The sequence below is a fragment of the Phaethon aethereus genome (genome assembly GCF_964289735.1).
Source record: "Phaethon aethereus genome assembly, chromosome: Z".
Classification (NCBI taxonomy): Eukaryota; Metazoa; Chordata; class Aves; order Phaethontiformes; family Phaethontidae; genus Phaethon; species Phaethon aethereus.
The window spans coordinates 84,878,619-84,889,970 of NC_138577.1; the positions used below are offsets into that span (position 1 = coordinate 84,878,619).

The 11,352-nt window shown below is 42.6% G+C and overlaps 1 protein-coding gene across 1 annotated transcript; it reads left to right on the forward strand.

Moving 5' to 3' along the window:
- The first annotated feature begins 6,419 nt into the window (after positions 1 to 6,419).
- On the forward strand, positions 6,420 to 9,108 carry COX7C (cytochrome c oxidase subunit 7C). Its single transcript, XM_082013278.1, has 3 exons — positions 6,420 to 6,536; positions 7,690 to 7,835; positions 8,938 to 9,108. Exons 1-2 carry the CDS (start codon positions 6,462 to 6,464, stop codon positions 7,804 to 7,806), a joined length of 192 nt encoding a protein of 63 aa, XP_081869404.1. The 5' UTR covers positions 6,420 to 6,461; the 3' UTR covers positions 7,807 to 7,835; positions 8,938 to 9,108.
- The last annotated feature ends 2,244 nt before the right edge of the window (positions 9,109 to 11,352 follow it).

Genomic DNA, 11,352 nt, shown 5'->3' on the forward strand with positions numbered 1-11,352 from the left:
AACACATCATGATAAATTGAAAACTGCTTATAAAATTGCAAAATATTGTAACGTCTACCACAGTAACATCTTATCATGAATATCATCAAGGATGATCCTGGGAACTAAAATTTATAAATGCACTAAACATTAGAAAACTGGGACTTGGGAAAGAATTTGATTTGTCTCATGTAATAATCTTCTCATGCCCTAATCCCAAATAATATATAGGTATTCAGCACTAAATTTGCAGTTGGACAAGATCTTTTTGCCAACATAAACTGATGTTGCTGCCAAGAAAAGAACTAATTTTATGCCTCCACTTCCACCTTTTTATTGTTATAGCTGCTCCACACCTTTCTGTGGGCCAGCATAAGTTTTTGTGCAGTTACACAGTGAACTGGATCTATGAACTGATCCACTCAAAAAAAAAACCACGGGGGAAAATTTAAAGTGTCCTTTGATCTATGCCTTATAAAAATTATTTTTGCTCTGTATTTACCCTTGAAAATAACTCCACCAATTTCACATCTTAAGGAAGGCCTGCCCATTTGCAGGCTTGGCTGGTTTTAACAATTATATCCATAATAAAATAATAAAAGATCCTACTTTTCCTAACAACCTTCTCCCACAAGCATCCTTATATTACCCACGTCTACAACAGCTATAACTGTTTCCACAGGACAATTCCTCTTACTATTTTATTTCACTTTCCAGTGACTTATTGTGGGCTCTTTGGAGACAAAGAAAATATTGTCTTAAAGGAAGAATTCTTTTAAACTAACATCCTCTGTATTCTTTCGTTTATAGGTTTTCAACCTTTCGTTGTATTAAAAACAGATGCTTACATACTAACACTACTTTTTTCTGTTGATGATGCCCATGTTATTTTTAATACTGTTCTCTGTTTACTTTATATTTGTACATTTCAGAATACTAACTTCGCTTAAAAAAAAAGACCTGTCATATATAAGGCAAGCTAAATTATTGTTATGGGCGACATACTTCTACAGTTCTGAAATTACAGTAAGACACTGACAAATTACCCTATTTCTAATAGACATATTTCTGTTAACTCATAATTTTGCCAAAAATATGTAACTAATATCCATTATATAATGCCTCTTACAGCTTCTATTCAGACTTTCCCCTTCGTTAATTAGCATTTAACAACTGCTTAATGTTGTGGTTAACACCTGACCTTATGACCGGAAGGAGGTTAACTCCTGATTTTAACTGCTCCACAAAATAATTTGTCTTGCCTAGAAATAAACAGGATAATTTCTGCAGAAAAACAGTATTTTCGTATCTTACATGATATTTGTTTTGTCTCCCGAGACCTCTGTCCATGACACTACTAAAAAATTTAGGGAGTTTATGCTACTAGAAAGTTTTCATGAAGTACAGACATTCCAACTTAACCACGTATAGTTTCAGCATTTAAAAACAGCTGTCTCTTTCACTCATAAAATGGGACTGAAAAAGTCAGTATGACTTGTATCTTCGTTCTATCATTACATCTCACTGATTGGCATGATCAGCTTGGAAATGGACAGCGCTGTGTGGCTCTGCCTATTTTCATAAAATGTCCACTAAGCTTTCTATGCTTCCTTCTTGCATCAAGATCACAAAAGACAGACATTAAGCATTATCTTCTTTAATTACCTGGGGGGTTTTTTATTTATATTTTTGCTGTACAGTTCAAAAGGAGAAATGTTCTTTGTGGGGAAAAGTGAGTCGCGGTAAGAAAGCAGTACCTAAAAGAATTCATCACCAAGTCATATTCACAAGTAGCAAAATGTAATATATTATTGAAAATGAAGAAGATAACCTGGCAAATCTCAAGCAATTATAGTAACAGGATTTTTAAAGGAAGAAAGAATTGTAGATATAAAAAGCTGTATGTGAATTAAAAGCCTAGATTCAAAGATTCATAGATTTAAAAGCCAGAAGGTACCATTATAATCATCTGTTCTGACCCCCCGCATAACACAGGCCAGGGAATTTCACCCAGTAATTTCTTTTGTAAGTCCCACAATTTGTATGTGAGTCAGACAGTCTTTTTACAAAGGCACCCAGCGGAGCATTTACCATCTCCTATAATAACCTGCCCTGCTACTTGATTACCCTCATTATAATTACTGTACATCATAATAATGATAATAATTTGGAAGATATTATCTTTCATTTCTTTGCCAAAATTCCAATCGATGGTAATTGAGTCTGTTTCGCTTAAGTCTTCCTGCATGGTTTTCTCAAACGCCTGGACTGGCATACTTCATTTCCTAGTTTATACTCCGAATAACAGATATGAGCATTTGCACAAATTTCTTCACCGCCTGTAAAACTAGAAACTCCTTCTCCTGAAGATCTAACACTCTCTACCATATCTTCCTACAGATCTCTATTTTTTTTTTACATAGAAAACATCTGCAAACCATCAGTTCAAGGAGTAAACTAGTATTGCTAATGAAAGCATGTAACTACATCACTATAGCAGTCCATCTAGAAAATTTCTGAATTATCTGGAAGTCAAGATACTCAGTCTACTGCTTTTGTCCCTTCTAACACTACTCAGTGTGGAAATATGCAACACAGCGCTAAAAAGGAAATAATGATACATCAGCTTATCAGAAACTTAGCAGAATAAAGTCAGTCAACATAACATTGTAGTACCAGGATTCAATATGCATATGAAAGACAGTGAGTAACCTCTGACGTTAGTGGGGTAATATTCTCTACTACATGCTGCTTAGTGCCTGTCTTTGTAATTGATAGCCTTATGGCGTAACACAAAATGTATGTAGGTGGCAGGTCCAAGCCCAGTAGCAGCAATGTAGTACTGTGACACCACTCTCTCCACCAGGAGGGCAACACCAGCCAAAGTATGCAGAAAAAATTTACAATAGTATTAGTACAAGAACTGCAGTTCCACTGAGTGACTAAAACTATCCCTGAGTAGACTGTGCAAAAATTACCTTGTTATGTTAAGCAGAGAAGAAATCTCTGAATCAGCTGGCTAGGAGACCACAAGAAGAAACTGAACATTTTACTTAGTCCTGAATAAGATGGAAGGTCTTCATCTGGTGCAAAATACCACCACTGAATTGCCACTGTGTAACATGGATCTTTATACCTATATTCAGCATCTCTTCAGCAGCAACAAACATCATAAAATCCACTACAGGAAGAGAAGAGCTACATTAAAATGAGAACACTTGTTAAAAAGATGATAAAGCAGACTACCATACACAAGCACAGCACCATTGCGCTATTAAATTGAATTAGGAAAGGCTTGAGAAAAGGGGAAAAAAGAGGCCTGGCTGCCTAAACAGCAAGGGAAGTTAACAATAACAAGAAAGCATCCTCCAATAATAGACTTAAGAATTAGCAAATGAAGAAAGAATTGTAAACTCTGACACATAAAAATAAAAATATAACTAGACAGAGGAAAAAAAATCTGAAAAACAACTAGCTAAAGGAATCGCAACTAAATCTACAAACAGGGGCAAAAGGTGTCCTACAGTTCTGAATTACCTATTAATGTCCAAGGAATAAAGAAGCACTCAGAAACAACAAGGCCATTTGCAGACATGCTTAAATGGACTTTTTGCACAAATATTCACTGCAGAAGAAACATAGTTAGGTTGCATGTCACAGACTTTTTTTGTGAAGGGGACAGAACAGCATGTCTATGAATAGGCTATGGTGTATCTACAGACAAAAAAAGCACTAAGAAATAGCCAGAACCAAATGACACTCACATAAAACCCCTAAGAAAAAGCTATGATGAACAGCTGAATTATGTAATGATCAAGCTAGGCTCCCACTTAAAATCTCCTTACATGGCAAATATGATGCCCATTTACTCTGACAGTTTCCAAGGAGAACTACACGTTTGTGAAACTGTAATCCGTATGGACATTTTAGCAGAGATTACCACAATGCTAGAACAAGCAGGTATATGAACAAATATAATCCTGTGGCAGGGGTGTTGATTTTGCTTCCATGATGAGACGGCCAGCATTACAAACCTCTTGAAGTTCTGATGAAGAATATACATGTGGATGAGGATTTTCTGACTTAAAATTCCAACTGGCTTGACCCTGTACAGACAATAAAACACTAGAGAAAACAGCATTTTGGGCCAACAAAGTTGTGAACAATTCCTGTTTTTATAAGGCATTCAACTGTAACTATGGAGCTGAATTATATCCTGAATCTAGCACAATTCAACAGTTACATTATTCCATGAAACTCGAAAGCATCCCAGAAAATTGCAGCTGAACTAATTCAGCTTGCTCTCCAGCTTCAGAAAGCACTGAACTCAGGTATAAAAAGTTATTGCTGCATTTTTCTGGCAGTTTAATTTACTCACACTAAAACTCAGGTATAGGAAAGTACTCACAGTCCAGATCTGCTTACTCCCACCCACAAGTGTTTCTGAACTGTTTGTAAGTACACCTAGCGCAAATTCATTTCTGTTGCATTGTTTTGCAGTTAATATAAGAAATTCCTCATGAAAATTGAATTAATCTTCACACTTAATTCCACTTTATGTGAATGCTTTCATTTGATACACTTTAAATATTGAAAAACCACATTGTTGTTTCGTGTTGCTCTTCTGTCTTCTGCTTGAACAGGCTTTGCCTCTCAAAACAAACTGTAGTAATAACTCCTGTTCCTCATTACACTAATTTTCAAAATAGATTTCTAAATAAAAACTAATGTTGTTATGTCACACTGCTTAAATTTCCAGTTCTTTCAACCTGCTTTGATTAATGTGTTAAGTTGGTAAGCATAAAAATCCGCCCTTAGATTCCACACAACCATGAAAAAAAGCTACTTAAAAATTGTTTCCCTGCAACATAGAGATGGTAGAACCAAACTCTTTTACAGAGAGAAAAAAAAAATAAGCATGGCTTTTATTTAAAATACTGTATGTAAGAAAACAAATAGATATCATAACTTTAGACATAACTTTGTGGGATGAAGGGTGGTGCAGTGTCTGGGGTGGGGGGGTTCCCTCCATATTATCAAAGTTTCCACCTTCCTCAAGTGCCTAACAGTCACCTCTGGAAACTCCAGCAGACCATTAGCTACCTGAGCCGTTAGCTCTCGCGTTCTTCAGTACGGGCCGGGCGGCGGCGGCCGTTCCCCCCCCCAAGGCCGCCGCAGGGCCCGCAGGACGCCAGCGGCGGCGGTGCCGGCCTAGCCGCCTCGGGCACACCCGGTAACAGCCGGTACGGTGGAAGGAAAGCGGGAGGGCAGGGGCCGAGGCCTCTGCCTTACCCCCCTCCGCGCCACTCCCGCCCACCGCCCTGCAGCCCGTTTTCCTCCCGTTGGTATCGATTGCACAACTCTGATGAGGAGTGGCTGAGGGAACTGGGGGTGTTCAGTCTGGAGAAGAGGAGGCTGAGGGGAGCCCTCATCGCTCTCTGCAACTGCCTGAAAGGGGGTAGTGGTGAGGTGGGGATTGGTCTCCTCTCCCAGATAACCAGCAACAGGACAAGAGGAAACAGCCTCTTGCTGCTGTTGCACCAGGGGAGGTTTAGACTAGATATTAGGAGAAATTTTTTTCCTGAGAGAGTGGTCAAACATTGGCACAGGCTGCCCAGGGAGGAGGTGGTGGAGTCACCATCACTGGAAGCATTCAAAAAGTGTGTAGACGTGGCACTTCAGGACATGGTTTAGTGGGCATGGCGGTGTTGGGTTGAGGGTTGGCCTTGATGATCTTAAAGGTCTTTTCCAACCTCAATGATTCTGTGAAAGTTTAAGTGTAACTTTCTAAGTGCACCAGAAGATACTCATGAAAGTTGGCTGTACCACATAGATCTTCACCATTTGTCTTGCTCGTATGCACAGGATTCTTTCCGTTTTTAAAACTATGGCCATCAGCTCTATCAACACCCAGTGACTCTACTTCTGGATCATTGTAGAGATGAAGCACGCATTTTAACACACGCCTCCACCGCTTTGCCACCCTACAAAGAAAGATTCAGGATCTCTACAAGCTGACCCGTACCATTCGCAAGATTAGCCTAAGGTAACACAGGGGCGCCTATTTACTTTGCACTGCGACTGACGTAACTGCTTTCGCTTCCTTTTCTCACTGCCGAACTTTTCTACTGCCTCTGTCAGAGCACCTTGTCATTTCCCCGGACGCACCTGTGGGAAGGGCCCGCCAGGCCCACAGGCGCGGGAAACGGCCTGGCAGCCGACAAAAAGGCGGGGGGGGGGGGGACGACGACACCCCGGCGGGAAGCTCTCGCCTCTGAGGCGCAGAGCGCACCCAATCACAAGCCGTGTCTCAGGACCACATGACCACGTGCGGTACTACAACTCCCATCATGCCCCAGGGCCCTTAACTGTTCCCCTTGCGGTCCCTTCTTCCGGTCCCTTCTCCGGCTCCCAGAAGGCGCTGGAGGTGCTGCGGGAAGGTCGCGCTGGGGAGAGGGTCGCTGGGCTGCCTTGACGGTATCATGCTGGCTGCTAGTGTCCGCAGGTTTACCACCTCCGCCCTGCGCAGGAGCCACTATGAGGAGGGCCCTGGAAAGGTACTGGGGCGAGGAGACCTCGGCCCGCTGCGGTGTGGCCTGAAGGTCGCAGGAAGGCGGCCGCGGCTCAGGCGGGGAATGGCGCAGGGGGAGAGCGGGGGCCCGCCTCGGGGTGGAGGGGGAGGGAGTGTAACGGCTCGCCTCGGGCGAGGGTAACTGTTCTGTGAGGTTGAGCGGGAGGTGGAGAAGCGCGTCCCTGAAGGGCACTGCGCTGACGGCGCTCGCCTGGCCCACGGGCAGCCTGCGGTGGGCCTAGCTGAGGGACGAGTCCCGCCGCGGCTCCTGGGAACCGGGGGACCAGGGAAAAATCGGGAGATTGCTGGAGAGAGGCCATAAGAGTGGCGTTGAAGCCGCAGTGCGAACCTGCCCTGGCTCGCCATAGGCGCCCGGGGTGAGAGGCAGGCCCGTCCTGCCTCGGGTGTGCTCAAGGTGAGCTCCTCACTCGGTGAGTCCCCGCCAAGGGTTTTGCGCATAATCGGGCTCTCAGGCCCCAGCGACCTGGAAGCTGTTGTGAGGAGCAGAGTAATGACTGCCCTGTTGCCAGTTCTCCAGCTGGCATTGGGTGGGCTTTGCGGTCTCATGGAACCGCTGTTACGGGCCACAGTAAAGCAAACTGTTGTGCGAATGACTTGAGTGTCTTTCCCTGCAACCTTCTGCTTCAGTAGTACAGATGATGAGCATTGCAGTATGAGGGGCAACAATGATACTGTAAACGCTTTCTGATGTACTTTGTGCATAACATGTTAAGTCCTACATCTAAAAACTAATTTTAAATATCCTAATGAACACGAGGAAAATCTTCACAATTAACGTAATTAAATATTGGAATAGGTTGTGTAGAGAGGCTGTGGGCTCTGCGTTCTCAGAGACATTTGTACTTAACTGGACGAGGCCTTCAGCAAACTTGCCCTGCTTTGAATTGGGGGGAGAGAGGAGGAGTGGACAAAATGACCTCCAGAGGTCACATCCAAGCTATTATGCTAATTAATGTGTTTCTTTTCTTGAGAGGAAGGGGAATTGGTCTGAAACTAAATATTTATTTTGGCAGTTTGACTTCACCTGTTAGTGCTCTGAGCTTCTCAACTATTTTCAAGTCAATGAGGAAGTAATTACTGTATTGATTGCAAAACTAAAATTCATTTTTCTCTTTTAGAACCTTCCATTTTCTGTGGACAACAAATGGCGATTACTGGTAGTAATGTGTGGATTCTTTGGAAGTGGGTTTGTTGCCCCTTTTGTTATAGTCAGGCACCAGCTTCTTAAGAAATGAAGAGGACAGACTGTAATTGCGCTAACTGGGTAACTGATTTTGTTAGATTTCATAGGATAGTAGAATATGTGGTCAAAACTGAGATTTAAAGAGTCTAACCTCATTTAAAACCATTATTACAATTTTCAGCCTTTGCAGTCCAGGTGCTTAGAGTTGTGGTGTGCAGTTGCATCTAAATTCACATAATGAATGGGTATAAGTTTACTTCACCAGGCTGCTGCATTCTCACTGACTTGTGAACTTTGACTCCCCAAGGGCACACCTCTCTGCAGCTTCTAGATAGTCTACAGCTGGGCTAACTGAGAGAAGACTGCTACTGATTTGATTTGGATAATAACTGTAACCAAAATCATGTCTGCCTTCTTCTCTGAAGAAACATAAAGCTACAATTCATGTAATCTGTAGGAATAACTGGCATGTGTGATGTGAACAAAACAGTATGAGAAACTGTGATGCTGTAAACGCTTTCTGATGTGCCAGTTCAAACACAGTGGAAAACAAGATTTCTTGAACTTCAGTTCAACCATGTCAAAACAATCACACCATCTACATATAATATTTGTAACCATTTGCAGGATAAAGTCCACTTAAAATAGGGCCATTAACAGCAGAAACATTTTTTAATTGATACTTGCTGATAATCCAAATGGGCAAAGTAAGCCTCAGACAGTTCAGACTGTGCAAGCGTACCATTTCCATTCAAAAATCCACTTGAATTCATCTTACGCTGGTTCCACTTTGGAAATACTTGCTATTATCAATTCTATAATCTGAGAAGCAATAAGTCTTTCTGAGGACCTGGAATGACCCAGGTAGTTCTTGGAAGGAAATAACAACCCTCACTGGAATCTCATAATTGGAACAAATTAAAGTAATCTATGTAATTCCTTTGCCAGTCTAATGTTTTTGGCTCCCTAGACTAAGGAGAAGAAAAAATCAGCAGGCTTGTATTGATCTTGAGCATTTAGAACTGTATGCTTTCATGTTAAGTCAAGGCCTCTGCTACAAAAACGTGTGGTGGATGAAGCAAAGCCCATGAAAATTCTAGTTAGAGGATATATTTATAGCTTTTCTAGATTCAAAGGTAACAGAGTTCCTAAATTTGTTAATTCTTTTTTTTTTTCCTTGCAGAGATGAAGTCTTCTACACAGCATCTTTCAGTGGAAAAAGGGTAGCTGGAATGTTGTACCATGCTAGGAGTGTCTAAATAAAATCTTAAATGTGAAGGTCTTGGGCTGTGTATTTTGTGAAACTCCTGAAGTGCTTTTGACAACTGGTGTACACTGAGAACCTCTTCAAATTGCAGTGTGTTGATGTTAAATTAAACACTAACTGTCTTAGGTATAGGAAGAAAGGATTGGAAAAATTCAAAACTGAAGCTGGGCTTGATATTTTTAGCTAGACAGATGTTGAAATAGCTTTACTAAGCTATGTGGTCTTCTCAAACACTCTTCAGACTACTCAGTGAACAATGAACTGGGATAGACGTGAGCTTCACAGTGGGTGTATTGTCACCATAATCCCTGCTGCAGAATTTTTATCTTCAGTATTTTGGGTTGATCAGTTGAGAATTATTAGTGCTTCCACACTCAGCTGTTCTAAAGAGCTGCTTTTACCAGGTCTCTGTAGTGTGCTGCATTACTGTTGTTCTGTGCAGGGATGTAGGCATTGCCCTGCAGATTTCATTTGGCTTGAGGCTCAGATGGTGGGGTTACCTGGAAAACAAGTACAGCAGCAATAACTGCAACTCTGACAAGTATTGGTAATATTCTATAGCTTATCAAAACAGATACTGCTGTAAATTTGTATCGGGAAAGAATTGATAGCTTTCAGTTGATGGCTGTAGTCTTAGCACAGGGTCATGCCTGACATCAAGGCCTGTGTAATTACAGGTAATGTAGGAGCTGCGAAGAATGCTGTTGGGATACTTCTACAAACTTGAATATCATAGTCACATGTTTTAAGTTAGTGGTCCTGTTGACAGCATGAGTAGAAAGTCATCTTCACAGTGACTTCTGTTGCGACTACCTCATTGGCTAAAGACAGGGTATGAAAAGCACTGGCGTAACCCAGTAATGGTTACTTCACCCTTGCCAATAATGCTGTTAAGTGGTAAGAATTCTGAGTTGCTTTCCTTCAGTGAGGTTTTTCAGTTTATTTTTTTTCCCTTAAACAAGCCCTTCTGCCATAGCATGGTGCATTCAATGTGGCTTGCAACATGTCAGTCCATGAGCTGAATAGTTGCTTCATAGAAGTTCAGGTTCTGTTAGTATAGTTCCAATATGTAAGAATACTAGTTTCTCATCGACTACATCAGCAGAAGCGTATATAGGAGCAATAAAATACTGTTTGTAACAGAATACTTGTGTCACATTTCCTTTTTGATGGGTGCCTTTGTGCTGATGATTAGTGCTGCGAGAACCTGAGCTGGGAACAAAAGAAAATACTGTCTGTTGCTAAAAGTATTTCAGTATAGCTAAAAGGAAGCTTAATGAAGCATGGTACAGGGATGCTGCCTGGATGTGTAGGGATGAGGTCAGAGGAGGGCCAAGGTGTGGCTGGAGCTGAATTTGGCAAGGGATGCAAATAATGGTAAGAAGGGCTTCTACAGGTGTGTCAGCCAGAAACGGAAGATCAAAGAAAGTGTACCCCCCCTGGATGAGCAAGGCTGGCACACTGGTAACAGTGGATGAGAAGGCTGAGGTACTAAACAACTTTGTCTCAGTCTTCACTGGCAGTGTCTCTTCCGACACCTCTGAGGGGGATGGACTACAAGACAGGGACTAGGGGAGCAAAGTCCCTCCCACTGCAAGACAAGATGGGGTTTGAGACCACGCTGAGGAACACGAACATGCGCAAGTCTATGGGACCTGATGAGATGCCGAGAGCCCTCCCTCCCCTGAGTCCTGAGGGAATGGGCTGATGTAGTTGCCAGGCCACTCTCCGTGATACTTGAAAAGTCCTGGCAGTCTGGTGAAGTCCATGGAGATTGGAAAAAGGGAAACACTGCACCCATTTTTAAAAAGGGGAGAAAGCAGGACCCTGGGAACCACTGACCCATCACCTTCACCGCTGTGTGTGGGAAGATCATGGAGCAGATCCTCCTAGAAGCTGTGCTAAGGCATGTGGAGGCCAGGGAGGTGATTCAAGACAGCCAGCATGACTTCAGCAAGGGCAAGTCCTGCCTGACCAGCCTAGTGACCTTCTGTGATGGCGTGACCACAAGGGAAGAGCTACCAATGTCACCTATCTGGACCTCTGTAAGGTCTTTGACACAGTGCCCCACAACATCCTTCTCTCTCCAGTGGAGAGATACGGATTTGTTGGGTGGATGAAGAACTGGTTGGATGGTCACATCCAGAGTGTAGTGGTCAACAGCTCCATGTCCAGATGGAGATGGATGATGAGAGGTGTCCCTCAGGGGTCTGTATTGTCACCAGCACTCTGTAATATCTTCAGCAGTGACATAGACAGTGGGATCGAGTGCACCCTCAGCAAGTTTGCAGATGATACCAAGCTGACTGGTGCAGGTGACACACGTGAGGG